The sequence below is a fragment of the Brachyistius frenatus genome, unplaced genomic scaffold (assembly GCF_029030835.1).
Source record: "Brachyistius frenatus isolate BFR_SWC_R1_liver_20210118 unplaced genomic scaffold, ASM2903083v1 Contig_3, whole genome shotgun sequence".
Classification (NCBI taxonomy): domain Eukaryota; kingdom Metazoa; phylum Chordata; class Actinopteri; family Embiotocidae; genus Brachyistius; species Brachyistius frenatus.
The window spans coordinates 3,157,820-3,179,025 of NW_027210602.1; the positions used below are offsets into that span (position 1 = coordinate 3,157,820).

Sequence of the window (21,206 nt, forward strand, 5' to 3'; positions counted from 1 at the left end):
TCCACGTGCCGACAAGTATGGCAGCGCCCGTAGCGATTCGTCTGGAGTTTGGGTAGGTTGTATTTAAAAAACGTTTTACGATGGGTTTATCGCGTGCGTTAACGCTAAACGCGTGCAGCGTACGAGCAGGGAGAGGAAAACGCTGCACGGCCTCGGCGCTGAAACACCACCGCTGCGGACCGACCGACTCCGCAGACCGAGCAGGTCGGATGTGAGCAGAGCCGCGGAGGAAGGACGGAAGCTCAGACAGCCAGATGTGCGGACGAGTCGGAATTACGTCACAAACGATGACGAGATTCTATTGGACGACTGAACACGTGTTGTTTTGTTGTGGAGTTGATACTTTGTTAACGTAACTTTGAGTCTTTGTTGTTGTTGTTGTTGTTGTTGTTTTTTTTAAATTTTATTTTATCCCGTGCACAACAGGTAATTAATTTAATTAATAGGGGGGAAAAATTAATAGGATTTAATAGGAAATTAATTAATTTAATTAATAGGGGGGGGGAACAGATGGGACAAGTATTCAGATCCTTTAGTACAGTAAAAAGTACTTATTACAAGTAAAGGTTCTGCAAGAACAATTCTACTGAAGTAAAAAAGTACAGAATTATTAGCAGCAAAATGACAGCCTAGTTAAAATATGAATTTGTAAAAGTTCTGGTTTGGTCGCGCCAACTGTTATTATTATTATCTGACATCATTTAGATTATTAATACTGAGGCATCAGTGGGTCGGCAGCATGTTACTGTTGTAGCTGCTGTAGGTGGAGCTAGTTTACCCGACTGCAGTTTTATATCCCGGACAGCAGATAAATCCAAGAAGTCGTCATATGATTATTGAGAGAGAGGAAAGAAAAATACAACACAAGTTTTATTTTTTTTAAATTTTTATTGTATATTTGGTGGAGCTGTTAACAACTCCTAAACATATGAAATGTAACCCCGACTACACGCTCATTTTTGTAAGAGGTCAAAAGACAATACGGTTAGAGACCACTGGTTTAATCTTTAACAACGTGTTGTATTTTCAAAGCTCGTTATATTATTCAATTTGTGTCGCAATCCCCAAATTAAAGGAACTAAAGCTGTCGGATAAATGTAGTGGAGTAGGAAGTACAATAATTCCCTTTTTAAAAGGTAGAGTAGGAAGTAGCATCAAATGGGCTTTGTGCTCAACGACATTAGTTCCCCTAATGAGTTCAATATTTCATGAATTTTCAAATATTCTAGAAAATCAGATAAATAGATGAAATAACTGAAAGGAATTCAGTACTTCATCAGTGCCTCCTCTATATTGTGGTGAAAACATTACATTGAAATGCTTATTTTCAAAATCCAATATTGCCCTTAATGTATTGCTCATTGATTTGCAGCATTTCCCCACAATAGCCTTCTGCAACAATAACTTGGACCTGAACCCCCAAAAGTTTCCCAGCTGTGCTTTCAGAGTCATGTGACGTCGCAGTTTGGTTGCCGCGTAGCATCGTGCAACACCCTCGCAGCTGAAACCACCGGCACAAGAGACTTTTCTCTTTTCCTTGTGATAGTAGCCAAAGATGGCTTTTACATATTTAATCCGACATCCTGTTGTTTATGCGTGTTGCTTAAATGTTGTACCAGTAAATGTGTTTTTGTTTTGATAGTGGGGACTTCAACGTAATCTTCTACTTATGACCTCTTTTTCTGTCATCTTCATTCTTGTTTTTAAAGTGAATTAATGCCAGGATTAAACAGCAACTTTATTTTCATTTTCTTGAACTTTTAACTCAACTTCATGTTAACTGACAGCTAGTTCTTCCTGTATTGCGTGCATCACTCCCACAGTGTCACAATGTGTGTGTGTGTGTGTGTTTTATTTTTTTTTATTTAAAAAATAGTTCTGAGTGTATTTTTTTATTGGAACAAATAGAATCCAGATAGAGATAAATGCCACAAAAACAAATGCTTTATTTATATATGTGGCCCTTTCTTTGTCTAGAGGTGGAGCGGAGCTGCTTTTTGGTCGCGTCAAGGAACATCATGTGACTCTTCCGAGCCAATCAGAATCTTGTGAGTATCACCCGTCACCTCTCTGTGCATGCTAGAGCCCTCCGATGGTCCATATCGGGGAAAAAACAAACAAACACGAGACAGTGATTTCCTCAAGGTCGCAACACATCAGACAAGTTAATCTGATGAAACCAAAGGAACAATGAGTTTAGAATTAGAATTTAAAGGATCATTCCAGTTTTTGCCTGTTTATATACTGCAAAGAGCAGAGACTGGTTTCATCTGGGGTGTGTTCATGATGGGACACTTGGACGTCCAACATGTCCAACACATCTGAACCGACTCAACTTTTCACTCCTCACGTTTTGATATTTGAACTGGTCTTTTTGTCAATGCAGTGTGATCAGTCGGTCGTCTGCCCAGCAGCACATGAACTCGGCTTCTTCATGGTGTGTATTTTGTTATTTTAAACACCTGTGAGTGAAGACTTTTTGGTGCGCAAGAACTATGTCATTATTGTCACTTATAGAATAGTTTGGAAATGACTGGCAATAATGAAAGTAAATCAAGTTTAAAATGCAGAAGAGTTTGTTTCTTTTACGGATTATGATGGCCTCACCCTTTACTTATAGCTCTATAAGGAAATTATAATAATTTAGAAAATAAACAGCATTATGATTTGGGGAAGAAAGACCGATAGATTAAAATTTGTTGCTTGGTAAATTATTTTAGCCTCAATTTGGGTTGAGAGCTACTTAGTGTTATCATGGTACTCTATTCATCCATTATCTATACCCGCTGTATTATGAACTGTGTTGCAACCGTCCTCCTCCGTATCTCTACAGCAACCGGCTAACTGTTGGCAACATGCATTCACCACTCACTGGAGATTGTCTTCCTTTAGGACTCAGTCTGGTTAACGAGCAAAAGAAATAAAGTTCCTCGAAACTAGTAAGCAAAAATTGGCTTAATGAAATTCTTAAGTGGGGTACGCTGCAGACATGCACTAGAGCGCCTCTCTGGTAAACTTCAGTATTGCAAGTGTAGGTTAACCCTTTAGTTGCTGGTGAAATAACGTGGGTTGCATTATCATGCCTTTTTTGGATCCTCATCTCTAACATCTGTGTGGCTGCCTGTTCTTTCTCTTAATTGACTCACCCTTTTTCCCCATGTCAATTCAACCCACTGGTAATGCTGATGTATGTGTGTGTGAAGGGAGGGTGTTAAAAGAGGGTTAAAGGACGTTAATGTTTCTTCTGTGGGTTGCCAGAGAGTAGTTGCGTGGCAGAAGAGAATATTTCTGCTGCCTCGGCAGTCGTGTGTGCAATTCTCAATTCGTAAAAAGTTTTTCAGCCCAGGACCCAAATTGATTAGATTTTTATTTTGCAGAGGAATTCATGTTCCTTCCAGTACAGGTCACTAACTCAGCATGCACGAGGAAAAACCTGCCTGCAGCCTGATTTTATTTCCCAAAGCCATCCTAGGACCCAGAGAGTCAAAGTATAGCGTGTGAATTGCAGCTGCCTTGAGGTTAAAATTACTTGTGATTTTACTATATATATATACATATATGTGTGTGTGTGTGTGTGTGTGTGTGTGTGTGTGTGTGTGTGTGTGTGTCACAGACACACAGACGGACAGACACACAGACAGGACAGACAGAACAAACAAGAGAAATATATGTCTTTGGTATTTGACTAAACAAAGGGTCCATGGTGCTGATGTTACCACGACAACAGAAAGACAAAAGTTGACCAGAACAGAGAATGTCAGCCTGATATGACCTTGCTGCACCAGCTGACGTGTGTGTGTGTGTGTGTGTGTGTGTGTGTGTCCCCAGGTTTTGCCACATAGTACACGAACTTCAGAGTTTTTGCATCACAGGAGGACACATTTCCACGTTACATTTTCCAGGTCTATTTGCTTATTGTGATATTAAGTCGAGGCTGGTTCTGCGTCTGCGGATTCTGAAAATGTTGCTCTAAACTAATGTACGAGTGTGTGTGTGAGCACAGGAGGGGGGTTGCAGTGAAGGCAGATATAATTGGTTCTGAATCCTTCGTATTTCTCTTTGACCCCAGTCGGTGATTGATGACCCTCGACTGAAAGACCCCACCCCCTCTCTTTCTCTATCTGACTCTCTCCCTCGCTCGTACACGCACAACAAAACCCCCGTGGTCGTAGGACCACACCAGTTTTGCCCCTCACATCAGCAGAAAGATGGATAGCTCATCCCCCTCACATGACCGTCATAATTACGCGAAGACAGAAACGCGTAAGAAGAAAGGGGGCTAAGACTGCACACACAAAAGAAAAGCGGGAATGGTTTGAATCGGCATCAAAATGGCGCCTTTTTCTCTCCCCTCCCTCCATGTCTCCTTTACACCCACGCAGCGCAGCTTTCCCAGGATGCATTAGGAGCCCGTGACGCATTTTCCCTCTCTCCTGTCTGTTTGTTCCCTCATTTTCTTTTTTTTGGTTTCTTTACCTGGACCGCAAAGCGCCATCAAAAAGCTTCACCTCTGAGCCTCTCCGTGTCCTCGTTCTTCCCTTCCACCTCTCAACCCCTCATTTTTTTAAAAAATATTTTTTTTTACATTGTCTTTCATCTCTGCCGCACTTCATCTATATAAGCATGTCTTTTTGGTTGGGGCTGTTGATGATTTGAATGTGTAGACCTGCGTAACATTTTACAAGAAAGCCACTAAAAGGGCAGCGCCTTGACGTTTCCGTTATAAAAAAGCTGAATCGATGAAAGTTAGAATTATTACCCACCTGTGTATTGAGCTAAAGCAAGCTATTTATTTTCTGTGTGCAACTTTAAACGTGTGTGTGTGTGTGTGTGTGTGTGTGTGTGTGTGTGTGTGTGTGTGTGTGTGTGTGTGTGTGTGTGTGTGTGTGTGTGTGTGTGTGTGTGTGTGTGTGTTAAAAGAGGGGAATATAAAAGAGAATAGAGAGAGGTGGAGGAGAGAAAGAGGGGAGGAGAGCAACTTTTATGAGAGAGAGAGAGAGCGAATAAGGGTAATGGTGGAGAAAAATACCAATAGTGAAAGGCCGTAGGAGTGCAAAGAAAGGAGTCACCACAAAGAAGGAGTTATGACTGCTGGAGTGATTAGCTCTGTTTTTAGCCCTGCAGAGGTGCAGGTCAATATTCACTGCCTAGTACTGTGTGTGTGTGTGTGTGTGTGTGTGTGTGTGTGTGTGTGTGTGTGTGTGTGTGTGTGTGTGTGTGTGTGTGTGTGTGTGTGTGTGTGTGTGTGTGTGTGTGTGTGTGTGTAACCGTAGAAAACTTGCACTATCATTATACTACTGAGCTGGCAGACAGCACTGCAATTAACCTGACCACGGTGCACACGCACGCATTCACTCACACGCGTCACATATCATCTGCACAGTCTGTCGCCCTCATAGCCAACAGGGACCAAGCAGGTTTTATATCCATATATTTTTTTACTTTATATTTTACCTCATTTTTATCTTGTTGCAATTTATAATTAAAGTTCTCTTATCAGCAAAGGTTGATTATGACGATAATGTTCAAGTTTCATTATTCTATTGATAAATAATTAAACCCTTCAACTTTGGAAGCCAGAAAATAAAAAAATAAAAAACACACGATGAATGCCCTTATTAGTATAATTTCATAATTGGGAAGATGTTTTGGTGAATTCCAATTTTTGGACACCAAAATGCTCATACGAGTTCATTTGTGGTTGGTGTAAATGCAAAGTGCAAGCTTGCATTTTGCATCTTGAAGAATAATACATTGAAATGTAAAGCAAAATCCTCTGTGATCATGCAACATTTTCCCCCCTGAATTTGTCTGAACGTATTGCATGCCAGACCTGCTACATTTGCACCGTTTTTACGTGATTGTAAACTCTTCCTTTGATCCAGCTGAACTCCTGAATCTGAACACTTCGACGCCTACCTGCTACATCTAAGCCGCTCTCCTTACACCTGCCTCGGGATGACTTGATGTCGTCCTCCTGCCCTCGTATCTGCTGCCTCTCTCTTCTGCTTTCCTGCAGTGTATTTGCTCACTCTGTTTATTTACTCTCTCTCTCTCTCTCTCTCTCTCTCCTTGTACATTTCATCTCCTCTGTTCTTTTCATACCTGTGTAAACTGGTCACGGAGGCAGATTCTGTTCATTTTGATGGTGTGTGTTGGGTGGGCGTGTGTGTGTGTGTGTGTGTGTGGGGGGGGGGGCAGGTGGTTACCGGCAATTGCCGACCTGCTCTCAAGTGTTATCACGAGTCGCCAAGCTAATGTACATCAAGTAGACAGCTGTGATCTCACACACACACACACACACACACACACACACACACACACACACACACACACACACACACACACACACACACACACACACACAGAGACAGACAAAGACACAACCAGGAATTGTTATCAGGAAAATATTAGATTTCTCACTCACTCACTCACTCACTCACTCACTCACTCACTCACTCACTCACTCACTCACTCACTCACTCAAAGGCTCTCACCCCACCTTGAATCTGAACGTTAACGTTGGCCATAACAATAATATATTCATTGTTAGTTGTTTAGTGGGGATTTATCCTAAAACCCCTCATTGGCGTTGCCTTTGTGGCGGTCAGTCGGTCTGAGTGAGGCTCACCCTATTGTTGAGACGAGGTCGATCTGATTGTTCAAGAGGTCAGACTCATAGAAAATTCAGGCCGCGCTGATATTCCAGCTCAGACGAGAAGCATTGCATTTAATGGGTGACAGAAAATTATTATCCTCAAATGTGCTTTTTAAGCCGTGCACTGAAACTTGAAAGAAATATAATGCCCTCTGTTTTTTTTTGTTTTTTTTTTAAGACCTTGATGTCTGGTTTAATATCTTAATAGTTTTTTTTTTTCCTCATTTTAACCTTTTGAAAATGGCATGTCAAGCTGTAGATGGTCCTTTTGTTTTTCAGTTCTACATTTATACGTGCAAATCATTAATTTAATTTCTTTCTACCCAAGGTGAACAATGTCGCTCTTGGCCATTGACATCAGTCAACCCCCCCATTTCCAGTGTCCTCCCCTTCCACCACCCCCCACCCCGACCCCCCACCCCCCGCAACATTCACTCTCATAAATATACATGCACAGACACACACACACACACACACACACACCCTGTCCCGCCTGGTGCTTCTGTCGCGTCACATCGACCAGGGGGCTGGAACCATGCACCTTTACCCTTTACCCCTGACCTCTGTTGTCTGCCTGTATATGGTTTCTGTGAGTGTGTGTGTAGACGTAAGATATATCTGTCTGTGTTGTCTCCCCTTTTCTCACTTTTGGACACAAAAACTACGTCCCAACAATGTAAATCATTAGATTTGAGAAAGCGGCCTTGCTTTAGATTAAGGTTAGACAAGTCATAGTTAGGATTAAGGTTTGGGTAAATTTCCAGAAAATGAATGCAAGTCAATGTAATGTCCTCCGAAATCATGGAGATGTGTGTGTGTGTGTGTGTGTGTGTGTGTGTGTGTGTGTGTGTGTGTGTGTGTGTGTGTGTGTGTGTGTGTGTGTGTGTGTGTGTGTGTGTGTGTGTGTGTGTGTGTGTGTGTGTGTGTTTTGTAGGGGACATGAAGCAGCTGCTGGTCTGGATCCAGCGGAACCTGCTGAAGGAACGACCCGAGCTCTTTATCCAGGGAGACTCTGTGTGAGTGCACTTGACACACACTTGATCTATGTGCAGCAGAATCACCTTAAAGGATGTGTAAAACATGGCACTGCCACAGCAGAAAAATCGAAACACTCAAAAATGACTATATATATATATATATCTTCTTTTTTTTTTTATCAAAATCCGGACGTAGACATGTTAGTGTCAGGGAGATTCCTCAAGCATTTCTCCTGCAGTTAAAACTGCTGAAATGCTAGAGGAGAAAATAAAACAGTCCAGCCTGCAGGTTATAGGTTTCAGTAAGATGATTACCTGTGTGCATGTCAGCTTGTGTGTTTGTACGCATGTGTGTGTACATGTCTGTGTGTGTGCGCTTTCAGGGCTCACAGCAGCCTTATAGGACTGGCTGACTTTTACAGCTGCCTTTGTGCAGCACTATTTATAGCACCATCTAACCAATGAATGGAGAAAAAGCTGGGCTACCTATAAACCTTATAGATTAGATGTGTGTTATTTGTGTGTACTTTATGTTGGCAGCATGCAGTTGTTGTTGTTTTTTAGCAAACCATCATCAAGGTGTAGCTTGATTATCTTTTTTTTTAAAAGGTCTGTGGATGCTGTGTGTGATTTAGTTTACAATCATTACCTTTTCTTCTATTTTTTTTTTGTTTTCTCTCGACTGCCTGTTTTTTTTTTGGGGGGTGTGCACACTCGTATGTTTGTTCCTCTCACATTGCCCTTCCTCATTGACGTCATAGAGCATCTATAAGGTGGATATGAACAGTATGAGGAGGCATCAGTATCTGCTTCAGCTCTTATCTCACCATCAACATGGCTTAAACTTCCCTCCGTTAAAATTATAAACACACCAGCATCTGTTTAAAAGATTGCACCCATAGGTGCCTGCTGAAACCGTCCCCTATTTTCACCATTATCCTCTTTTCAATGTTATTCTTGGGACCCCATTAATTACCAGACTTTTTTTTTTTTCTAATGATCTCTCCACTCTTTTGCCTCATAGGTCTCAAATAAGAAAAACATTGTTACATTCACTTCTTGTTAGATAGAAAACAATTGGATTATTGTGACTGTAATGGTAAACTCTGCATATTTGCAGATGGAGCACTTTAAATGTACATTGCATTACCAGCAATGACGACATAACACACACACATGCAAATCTGACTGACAACCATCCTCTCAAACATAATAGTCTGCTGATTTTTTTACATTTAAATTTTTTTTTAAATAAAAATACAAGACAATTGCAGTTTGCCATAAATTAAATGATTTGTTTTGTAATGACTCTTTCTGAACATATTTTTACATGTAAATTACATTAGTCTTGTTCATCAGGCTGTTTCAAACAAATGTTCCCATTTTCACCTCCTCAAAACATTTAAGAATAAACTGTAGTTGGCAACAAGAAGAAATACTGACTGATAATCAGGTTTTTTTAATCGGTGTGATTTGACAGCATCAAATTTGGAGAATTGTTTTTTTTTTAATCTCATGCCAAAGATTAAAACAAATACCTTTCCACCTCTTCTTTATTTAAAATCATTTGAATTTGTGTTGTACTACTTCTGTGGTATTTCATTTTTTTTTTAAACCAATTTAAAGTTTATATTTTTTCCTGATCTAAAAAAAAAAAGAAAAAAAAGCACTTTATATGATTCATTTGTTTGTTTGTTTTTAGTAGATGCAGGATGCAAATTTCACTAGTGGTCGTGTAGGGCATGCAGGAGGTACAAACAAGCTACCTGTTTGTAGCTTTTACTCGCCTGTGCTCGAGTCTGGTTTTACCTTTGGGAGCCACGTCTGACTGAAAACGGTGTATTTTCCCACAGGAGGCCTGGGATTCTGGTGCTTATCAATGATGCAGACTGGGAGCTAATGGTGAGCACTGGGAGCCACGTTCACTGTCAGATGGTATAGAGAGAGTGTGTGTGTGTGTGTGTGTGTGTGTGTGTGTGTGTGTGTGTGTGTGTGTGTGTGTGTGTGTGTGTGTGTGTGTGTGTGTGTGTGTGTGTGTGTGTGTGTGTGATATTCATTGTTTACATTTTTTAGCTCTTTTAAAGCTATATTTTCTGTTTCAGAAAGCACTGTTAGTGTTAAATGACATGTGGAGATCTATAACTAAAAATGCCTATGTGGATGTTTAAATCAGTCGGATTGTTTATGTGCGAGTGGGAAGGTTAACCTACGTATTCTCTGATACTGAGGTCGTTCATTTTGCCTGATTCGGTTAATGTTTCATATCATGTGGAAGCAGCTGCACGACAAGTTTGTCCTTGGGGTCTCGTATCTGAACACATATTTACATGCACGCACAGTCTGAATGCTTCAATTGGAATGAATTGATTCAATTACAGGCCTCAACACAGTATGTAAATGAAATAAAAAAGTTTGTCATTGATTGGACCCCAATGGGAACACAGGAGTAATACACACGTTCGTATTAATACACAGATATTTCTCTTTTGAGTTGTGCATAATATTGAATATTGTGTGGGGGTTTTTTTTGTTTGTTTTTTTAAACCTCAGGGGGAACTGGACTACCAGCTGCAAGACCAGGACAGTGTTGTGTTTCTTTCTACTCTTCATGGAGGATAAAATAAAATATTTATGAGTACAAACATATCCTTGACATGTCTGTTCCAGCCTTTCCTCCACATCTTCTGCACTTTCACCCCCCCCCCTCCCTCCCCCACACACACATCCCAGCAACACGTCTCCCCATTGGATGCTGTGGATGTGACGACTGAGACGACTGATGTTGTTCCACAGGAATGAGGAGACATTCAGAGATGGTCACCAAGAAAACTGTGGAAGCTGTGAGACGGGTGGACATTCTGTGGACATGTTTTTAACCAAACTGGACACGTTTGTGGGTGAGCTGTACAAGCTCTGGGTGGATTGGCCAGCTCACCAGTGCGAGTGTAAATACTTACAGTTAGTGTGGCTGCCTTTATCTCCCTGAAACCTCCCTGTAAAAGACAAAGTGACCCCACCTTGAGGTTTAAAATAACCTTCATGTCACCAGAATGAACTTCTCCCTGCATTAGCATTTCTAAACGGTGTATAAACATTTAAAAAATGGTTTATTACACACTACAATGTAGTTTGGAGCAGGTCTAATTATAACCAGTTATATCTGCTTCACAGGTTTAGTTATAGCCTACTAGAGAAATATATTACAAAAAAAAGTCTTTACAAATAACATTCAATTCATGTTTATATTTAGTTCGTGCTGTTTTTCCTCATTTGATTAAGAAAATTACATTTTTATGAAATGGTTTTTATTCTTATTGCTTCTGATATTGTCCCTCTTTAAAATGAAACGAAAATAAAAAAATAATCTTTTTATACCATAATTTGTCACGTCATTTATGCAATATTTCAGGATATGTGACCAAAAATGTTTACAGTGCAATTTTTTTCCGGCTTGTTTTCCATCTCCAACAAGAAGGAATATTTCAGAAAATTAGGGGTTTAATATAGCTTACAATTTAGGAAAATGGAATTCTTAATTTGGCCGTCTCTTAAATTTACAAATCGTGTAGCAATTGCCATAAATGACCTTTTGTAATGAAGGTGTGTTCTAGTCTAAAGCTTTTGACAAAATCTTAAACCACGTTAAGTGTTTCCACTTCTTGCGAAATGGAAAATCTCTCGCCGGTTTCACCATAAAGCCCAGTTTCAGCTGGGCCACCCTGTAGCGCGCACAGAGGCCTGTCCAAACATTTTTCATAATTAGGGTTTTACACCACGCTCGGATAATTCCTGGAGAGACTTTATACGTGATCGATTTAAGCCCATCTCTGTGATTCCACTGTAATTTTAGGTTGATTAGACGAGACTTGAGGCTGATTTTTACCTTCCTAAAATCACACTCAGCTGATATATTCACTGTAGAAAGGAGGGTGGAGGTGGTGGTGGCGGTGGTGGTGGGTGGGGTGTGAACTACAGGACCACTGCGGGAGGTCGAGGTCTAGCCTCCGGGCTGCCCTCCCCCGAGCGCCCGGGGCGACCTAAAACCCTTTCTCGGTTGTGGAGTCCGATTTGCAACGGGAAACCGGCCTATAATGGCCGGTAGAAAGGAAATGCTAATGAGGCTGTGAGGGTGTTAGAAAGGAGAAAATGTAGCACTGTGTCAGCAGGCCGAGGATGGAGACGCTTTAACAAAAGTGAGGAGACGAACAGAAACATTTTTCCGTGTATAAGCATGGTGCCTCTTATGGGCCATTTTGAAATGAGACTTTTGACAGTTATTTACATAATTATTAAGAAAAAAAAATCAACAGTTACGAAGTTTATGTAGGTTCGTGAAAATTTTTGTTTTTTTTAACTTATATTTTCATCTTCTATAGCTCACATTGTTGTCGCCTGTGAGACTCTAGTTTGTGTCCAAATCAGGTTTGCGGTCACTTTTTATTCCATCGTTATTTCCCAGAGCAGGGAATGTACAGTATCCAGTGCATCCGATAATAAATACTGGAGGTTTGGACTAGGCTATTTCCTGGGCCTGCGCACACTTGCCTGGCTGACTGCTCAGCAGGAGAGCTGGTCACGATGCTGGTGGTGAGAGAGTGGCCCTGCCTCACCATCACATAACGACCTGCACACTTCAGGTTACAACAGTGGCAATAACAAACAAAAAAAGATCATGCGATTTGCAGTCTGAGGAAAATATCCATAAAGTAAACTGGCCAATAAAAACTACAACTACTACAATATGATTTTACATTAATATGTTTTTTTTTTAACTATTAGGCTAACAAGATTTACCTTTTGTAAAATGGTATATAGCCTGTAACAAAGCAAAACGTAATCCTGGTGTTAAAAAATGTACCACATTTACTTCAGATTTTTTTTAATTGTCTTTACTAAATCCAAATAAGTTACTAATTAGAGTTTACATGTCCTCGTTTAATCTGCTACTATATAAAGTGTTGTCTCCCTTCTTTATTTAATAATGAAAGAAAGAAAAAGAAAAAGTTCAATTTGCTCTCGGTCGTGTTTTCCTGTTATACTCAATGGCTCCCTTAGTTTCCTGAAAATCTCAAGGCATGTGTGACTAAAACGCAGTGTTTAGAAAGTTCCAGGAGCACATACTAATGGAAACTGAGTTTATGATCTTTGTATGAGTAAAAAGCCCTTAATTACACGAATTTGGTATCAATCCCCTCTAATAAAATGTTACAATACTCAGTTTCATTGAAACAAAGTACTAACATGCAGGATTGTTTTTTTTTTGTGTTTTTTTTTTTCTCAAACGCATGAAATCACGTGCACGAGCCAGGCTTTTGTTCAAAACAGTCTGGCTTCGATTATTCGGTAAAATAAGTTTGGATTTTCATGAGACAACCAGTAAAAAGGGCTTGTGCACTGCAGTGGACACAGAAACATTTCTGCAAGAGCAAACATGATGCACTAATCCCCTGGAATTAAGAGAGGTTAGCCTTTAATGTTCAACAACAATGCACACGTTGTGTGTGTGTGTGTGTGTGTGTGTGTGTGTGTGCGCGTGCGTGCGTGTGCGTGCGCGTGTGTGTGTGTGTCTTTTGAATTAATTAGCGAGCCTCGGCTTTCAGTGAGAACAAAATATAAAAATTTAAACAAGACATTTTTTTTTTAAACTTACATTTTTATAGTTTTATTTCATTATATTAACACTATATAATGTATCATTTTTCTACATTTATTTGCAAAACAAATTTTAGTTATTTTCAGGCAGTAAAATTAGTATATATAAAAAAAAATAGAACAAAGCACAAACGTCAAACTCCTAATGGGCCAATAAGTGTCCCACGTGATTTATCAGTGACGCTATTTGGCTCCAGAGATTTGGCAGCATCAATCATCAGGGCATGGTTTTGTTTATTTTCTCTTGTTACAATGCTGTTATATCTGTACATGAAACTGCCCTTGATATTGTTTTAGAAGAATTACATCTATTTTCTTGTAAAATACGTAGGCCTATTTAAGAGCCTTTTTTGCACAACGTACTTTATGATTAGCCTGGAAAGCTCTAAATATGTTCTTACTAAATTATTTGAAGGAGATGTCAATTGTGGCTTTTGAAGAAAAGCTTCCCCACTTTAATTTAATCATATATATATATATATATTATATCTTTATATATATATATATATATAGTCTCCTCGTTCAATTGCTTCATGTTTCTGTCCCGTTTCTAGCTCTGGTTCTTCTCATCCAACGTGCATCTGTGCTGCATGCAGGCCTCTCGCCCTCTGTGAGCACTCAACTTACTGCATTCTACTATTTGCCAAACACAGTCGATACATCAATGCTTCGGGTCGATATTTGCCATTTAAAACAAACAGTCTTGATTAGATCTTCGACAAAGTGTAAATACCAATCGGGCCAACCACAACGCACGAGCCGAAAAACACATTACATGAGGCAGAATAAGGTTTCCTTCACTTTTATTGGCCCATGAATGTCCCGCGCCTTTTTCTTTCTTTTTTTTTTTTCTCTCTCCCTCCATATCACGCAATTTGTGATTTGCATCTTACCTGAAATGAGACAGTTACAAAACAAATCGAGACTAAAGGGCCTTCCTTTTGCCCTCTTTGTGGTTTGGAGGCCTACAATCTCGGTGTGGCGCTTGGCCAAAGGCAGCAGTGATGAATGTGAGTCTGCAGCAACAGATGTCCATACACAATTCTTGGGGTTGAATTTGAGTTTACTCAAGAATTGCGTTTGGACAATCAGTCGCTAAAGACTCTGTGTGTGCTCTGGCAAAATGAAAAGGAGAAATTAAGCATTTGATAATTTGAATGACAAACGTGCACGGGCAGTTATTGTATAGGCCCCTGGGTGCACCTGCTATACGGCTGCCTAAAATGCCCTTTGACAGTATTGGCTGCGTCTGACACAGAAAACTGTTTTCCTTCCTTATCTTCCCACAAGACGAGGAGTTGCACTACTGTGCATTATTTTTGACATCCTCACTGCTCAGCACTGCCTCTTGGGTTCGCCTATCTTTTTGAAAAATCAGCTCTCTCACTGTGCATTTCAAACACTGAGCTGTTGCAGCAGGAAACTGAACCTCCAGATATTTTTTTTTTTTTTTTTTGCGATGACAAACACTCAGACAACCTGTAGTGCAACTTCTCTCTCCCTCCCAAATCGTTGAACACACTCCCTTAGCGCTCGAAACTCATCCCCTCTTTTGATCACCGCATTAGAAGAAAGTCCATCCCTTTTTTGTGTGTTTGATGAGGCTAAGGAGGCTTTGTTGCAGCCACACAATCACTTTGTGACTTTTTCATCTGCTGTCTGAAAGCATCTTGAAACGCACGCATCCTCTTTCCTACTTTCTTTTACGGCTACCGTATTCTCTCCGGGGCTTTACACTGGTTGCTAGTTGTAAAGTTCGTCTGTCCATATCTCTAGGCCCTTAAGATGGCTGCATGGCCATTGCAGTTTTAAGTAAAATGTCATCTCCTATGGTTCCCACAAGAGTCTTACTTTCAGAGAGTCTCAAAAAGAGTGTAAAAACACAGAAATAAAAGAGCTCATCTCGACTTTATTTCATCTTAAAGTCCGAGATGAGAACGCCTGGAAAACGCCATTTCTGCACCTGTGTAGTGTCATCGATTTTGGGAAAGACTCTTCAGCTCTGGTGCCTCAAGATGCACAATGGCTTTCCACGGATGTTAATTTAAAAAAAAAAAAAAAAAAAAAAAAAAAATCCCCCTCCTATTTGAATAGAGCCACTTAAAGCGTTTGTGTTCTTTCCTCTGGTGTTTTATAACGGACGATGAAAACGAAAGAAAAAAAAAAAAAAAAAAAAAAAAAAAAGGAAACCCGTTAGTTCCCGTTGATGCGTCCTTGGTTCAGCTCCCCACACTGCGCGGTTCTCTCGGATCTCTCTGCTCCGTCCAAATGCCCCCCAGCGAGCAGCGTCGGATGGTGACAAAAAGAAACTGCGGAGCAGGAGAGCAGCGGGCTTGGTTCACTCCGGACAGACGCTCCTGCCTTCCGTCCACCCTTCCTTTACTGGTCTCTCGGACTGACTGACTGGATGCAGGTCTCTCTGCCCTCCTGGCTTTTTCTTTACGCTGCTCCAACAATAAACGCTGCGGCCGCGACGCAGGGCGGAGAGAGGAGTGGAGAAGGTCCTCGCTTGGTACTGAATTTGAATAACACCACGGGGTGATAAATGTCCATTGTACTGCTTAAGTAATGAATCTCCGCTGTCCTCTATGTCACACGCGCGCGCGCGTGCGCGCGCGCGCGAGCGAGCGCACACACACGCCAGCAGCTGCGATGAGGGACCAGCAGCCCCTCTTAAAGACACAACAGCCCTATTTTCTCCCCCAAAAAAGAGATTACAATCCCGACACTGTTTACTCTCTGACCGCACTGCATGACGTTTAGTGTTTCTCTTGTGCCCCCTCTCTTGTGTGAGCAAACTAGTGCAACGCTGTAACCAGGCACTTGGACATAAAGCGGTGCCTTCAGCGCCATGTGCATCCATTCTGCTCCAGAAAGGGCAGCTTTACTGTAGGCCTCTGTGAAAAGTGTCGTCCGAAGTGACCAGAAACATTAGTGGCTTATATGATGCTCATGTGACAGACGATTGATGGGACGACAGAGGGCATGTTGTCTTATTTAAAATAGAAATACATCTTCATTTATATTGCACATTTAAAAAAAAAAAAATTTTTTTTTTTTTTTTTTTTTTTTTTTTTAAAGAGTGCCAAACTGCAATTATGCTTTTGCATAGGCAAAGCAATGCATTGGACATTTCATTATAAACTCCTGTTATGTTGCACTTCTGCTCTGTTCTCTTATTTTCTTAAATATCTTTGCCTTCAGGCGCATGCGGCCTAATTGAATTAAAGGCACTGTGACAAATGAGATCAGTTAATATTCTTTAAAGTGTTAAAACAAGGCAAGATTTGGGAATTTGCAAATTTAAGAGCGTCTCTTGTTTGTGGACAGTGCACATAACATTCATAACACAGTGGAAAGAGCGCATTTGGAGAGCTGGCACGCTTTTATGTTCACGTGTAAAACGGTTTTGTATAAATGCCCTAATATGTGGCGACAATTCAAGTGTTTAGAATTCCAAAGCCTGTGTCCCCCCTCTGACTGGAACAGGAATCTAAAGCCCATCCTCATGTGGTGCATATCAGCACTTTTGAATGCTGCGTTTGCGCTGCAGCTTTTTGATGCTTGCAAACGCCACCCTCTTCTCTCTCTCTCTCTCTCTCTCTCTCTCTCGCTCTCTCTCTCCCCCTCTCTCTCTAATAAATCATCCTGACTGATCCCGCCCCGGGCGCAGGGGGTCCTCCTCTTTAAAGCTCAATCCGTATTTTCCCTTTTCATCCCTCTGAAGAAACCGAGTTAACCTCTGCTGATCCACACAGCCAGAGCCCCTCTCAGCCACAGCCCACCTCTCATTCATTCAACCAGTCACTCATTCATTGCTCTTTTTTTTTTTTTTTTTTTTGAGTGGTGAAAAGCAAACCCCTCCATCTCGACTTCTCTGTCTCTCACTCTATCGCTCTGCCTTTTCATGCCATGACTCTTCCAGAGGCGGGAAGAAGTCAAGAGGTTCCACTTTCACTCTCGCCTCAACATCCCTCACGTATGGTGCTCAGGGTTATGGTCTGAAAGAGGTTTGACACTTCCAGTTTGGACTAGGCACTTTGTCAATAGATTTATTTATTTTTTACCTTGTAACCAAATCAAACATAAAGTAGGCCGTATCATTAAACTCAGATACATTTGCAACAAAGTTTGTTTATTTGATCTAGAACTCTCTTCAAGATGGTTACAAAGCGGGATCCTTTGCAGTTTTACAAACATTTGTGCGTGTGGATTCGAAATATCTTCAAATCTGCAAACTGGTTTTTACCCAGCCAAATGATAATGTATTGAAGCACCTGCAGGTGGAGAAGGTCAAATAAAGGCTAAATATCCACACGAAAATTAAGCACCATCGTCGGTTGTTGAATTAAGGCCTTTTTAGCTCAGTAGCTTTCATGTTGGCTGTTAGTCTTGGTGGTGTATAGTAGGCGTGTGTGTGTGTGTACACAGAAGCAGTAGGGGACCGCTGCACTCCATGCAGGGGCCACTGTGCTTCCCTCCATTCACAAATCAATGTTTAACCCGCTGGCTAAAAGGCCTGGCAGGGGAGAGGGAGGCCCAGTCAGCGAGGTGGGCTGTGAAACCATCCCGTCGAGAGATGGAGAGGAGAGAGGGAGAGGACAAAGGGAACAGGGGAATCCTTAAAATAAACCTCCTCTGGCGAAGGCATCTCCTCCCTGCTGCTATAGGGCACCGCTACACAGGATGAAGAACAGAGTAGAGTAGTTAGAGAGAGAGGCAACGCTGTGGCAGGGAGTGTCATTGAAATTTATAGCGAGCTGGGACGTAGAGTCAAGCGGACAAAGGGGTAAATTGGGAGGAGAGTTTCTGAAAAGGCTCAGTAGGTAAACACAAACTCTCCATCCATATATCTACCTGCTGGCGCATTGTTTTATGAAAGAGGATCCTTATGAGGGAACAGCTAATTTCAGTCAGCGAGCATGAAAAAAAGAGGGGGCTTGTTTATTACCGGATGCTTTCAGTATTTAGTGGAGGAAAAGATAGAGATAAGCAGGAAGTATGATGCACAACCAGGGACATTAAAGGAGACAGCAGGAAACAAATGACATAAAAAGGCATAGAATGGTGTAATTATCTTATAGCCATGACATGAAGGAGAGACAGATGTAACTTTCATTTTAAGTTCATTTTGTGTTCCACAGTCTCATAAGGGCATGCATCTTTATTTAAAAAAAAATTTTGCACATTGATTAGCTCTGCCAAGGATGTTATGTTTTTGGTGTGGTTTGTTTGTTTGTTTGTTTGTTTGTTTGTTTGTTTGTCTGTTTGTCAGCAGGATGACGGGAAAAGTTACCTTCACGATTTTCAGGAAACTTGGTGAAAGGGTGTAACACGGGAGCCTGACTCCTTCCGCCTATTGCTCACAGCTTCAGTTTTCCATGCGATCATAGTCTGGAAACCCTGTTCCCACGAAGGTGCGTTCCAGACCCTCTGAGGGGTGGACCAATCAGCGACCAGTGGGGGTGAGTGTGTTTCACACCCACAAAACGTGTAATAGACACTTGGTCTGGTGGACCAGCATGTCTATTGTACCCTTTGCCATGATACCGCGTTGCACTGACATAGCAATACTAATATTGAAGAATTGAAGCTGGAATCTGCGGCGGTCATTCACTAACGTGACGTTGCGCTCTGGGTTAAGTGTCTCTGTTGTTTACAACTCGGTGAGTTTCAGTGCAAAACATTTTTTTTTTTTTTGGACGTCGATGCCGATTAGTTAAAGGCTGCTCCAATAGTTTCAAAATTACCCCAAATTCTATTCGGACAACAATCCCCAATGAAACGTGGCCAGACCTGTAGACTCACAAAGTAATTTGGGTCTGATAATATCGGGGGTCATGGAAGATCTTATTCCTTTTTGGAGCACATTGGAATCATGAGGCGGATCAACAAATTACTTTTCACTTTCATCATTACCGCAAATTAGAGTATTTATCTTACTAAATGCTGTACATCGTAAAAATCCAGCAGATGTTCATAAAGTTAAATACTGACTAAACGTTCTAGAAATGCCATTACACTGCATCATAATCCACATTCACGGGCACCAATAATCCTCTGTGATACACATGCACACATGCCAAATACAGCCAGCAGTCAGCAATAGCTGCCACGTGAGGCTTCAGCTGGGCACACATGTATTTTGACATCATTATAATAGTTTTGGAAATATATCCAGACATTATAGCAATTATAGTAGCAGATTTGTGTATCGTAGAGGAGTTGTCTATTGGCCCTGGCTGAGATTAATTCACATTTCATTGTAATCAAGCAGCTTAACCATAAAACACTGCAAACTACATTCGTGTGAGTGTGGAGGGGTTTTGGTAAAAGAAAAGTTGACTCATCAAATATCAGGGAGGAACTGTGTGACACTGATGAAAGGCTGGATTGTGAAATACATTTTTAAAGAATTACCAAGTAGCATAAAGGCTCAAATTAAAAGATTAAAAAATAAAATTCTCTTATAAATGCACAACTGAATGTCTCCAGCTACTCTGCACTCAGACAAATACACCCTCCTCACCCTCTTACTCCTCTTCTGCCACCATCACAGCCCCCCACCCCCCTCAAGCCATCGCTGCCTAAACATCCCCCAGAATTCTTTGACAGTGGCTGCGTTGTTGCTTGGCAACGAGGAGACAGACAGCGTCATCCAGGGAGTAACGGAGAAGATGAGGAGCAAAGAAGTCTGCACTAATCTCACCATTACACATCATGGGGCACAAGGGTGCTCACAAATATCCTATAATTTGTTTATTTATAGGACTAAAAAGATAAACTCGCATGAGTTAGCTCTGAGTTTTCAAACTCATGCAAAATTTTGTTTAATTCAATCAAATTTGCATAAAATATAATTAGTTACATAAAATGTATTTTTGCTAATTTGAAGTAACTCACCATTTTATTTGTTAAAGCTAAATAATGCAAATCAAAATCTCTGGCACAGCATGAGGATAGATGATGTGCTACAGACAACATCCTAACATCTCTTTATGGATTTTTGCAGAGGTTTTTAGTTCAAAACGTCGACTTCACTTTACACCAGATTCTAAGCTTCATTATTACAGTACTGTAATTTTATTTATTAACATAAAGATGACATAGAAATAAATGAAATCCCAATTTTTTTTTTTTTTTTAATCTTCAGATAATGGTCTGTTTCCTGTTCATCAGAAGATCCCTGACCTCTTAATGTCATTACTTCCAACATTTCCACAGCTGTCAGTCTGAGCATCAGTGTCTTTGACCTGACAAGGTGCTGCTGTGTAAAGACTGGACTTGATGTACACAGGTAATTTTTCTTCTCAAGCAATTCTGTTTAAGTGCTCGAGTCAAACAGTAATATTGGCCACCTGGGGAAGAATAAAACAACAACACCCAGCCCACCCGCCTGGTAGTCAATTTATCCATACTGCCACCAGCACCACCCCTTCCCCTCTTCACACTGTCCACTGGAACAGAAACAGGGCATTTGTAAGGTTGAGTATTTGTAATTCAAACACGATAAACAAACATCAGCCTCGCATTAAAAGGGGTGTTTTGGCTCTCCCATTTATGTTGACAAAATATTAGGGAACACATCTCAGTATAACCCAGTACAGTTGAATTACAGTCTCCAAAACGAGCATTAAAACAAGTCACCACCTCTCTCAATCAGATTGAATAACATCTAAACATTATGATCCTTATGACAGGAAGATTTGTTGCTGTGCTGTTGTTTTTGTTGTACTTATTAACATTACTGTAGTTAAAATACTGATTTTAATTTGAATCAAATGTCATTTATTTGGTTTCATAGTAACCAAAATAACCACTAATTGGGCAGACTAGATAAAATATCCAAATAGAAAGCAGCCTATTCACACAGTATAGTCCCTGTCAGGTAAAAATGGTTGAGCTGCCAAACATCCACT

The 21,206-nt window shown here is 40.8% G+C and overlaps 1 protein-coding gene across 1 annotated transcript; it reads left to right on the forward strand.

The window, feature by feature from the left end:
• urm1 (ubiquitin related modifier 1) lies at positions 1–10,281 on the forward strand. Its single transcript, XM_069703357.1, has 5 exons — positions 1–52; positions 1,978–2,048; positions 7,593–7,674; positions 9,489–9,537; positions 10,186–10,281. The coding sequence occupies exons 1-5, from the start codon at positions 18–20 to the stop codon at positions 10,252–10,254; spliced, it is 306 nt and encodes a 101-aa protein (XP_069559458.1). The 5' UTR covers positions 1–17; the 3' UTR covers positions 10,255–10,281.
• Positions 10,282–21,206: the final 10,925 nt, after the last annotated feature.

Coding starts and splice junctions, on each gene's coding strand:
- urm1 (XM_069703357.1), top strand. CDS start 18: ATGGCAGCGCCCGTAGCGATTCGTCTGGAGTTTGG. Junction 7,675..9,488: donor TTTATCCAGGGAGACTCTGT/GTGAGTGCACTT, acceptor ATTTTCCCACAG/GAGGCCTGGGATTCTGGTGC. Junction 9,538..10,185: donor ATGCAGACTGGGAGCTAATG/GTGAGCACTGGG, acceptor TTTAAACCTCAG/GGGGAACTGGACTACCAGCT.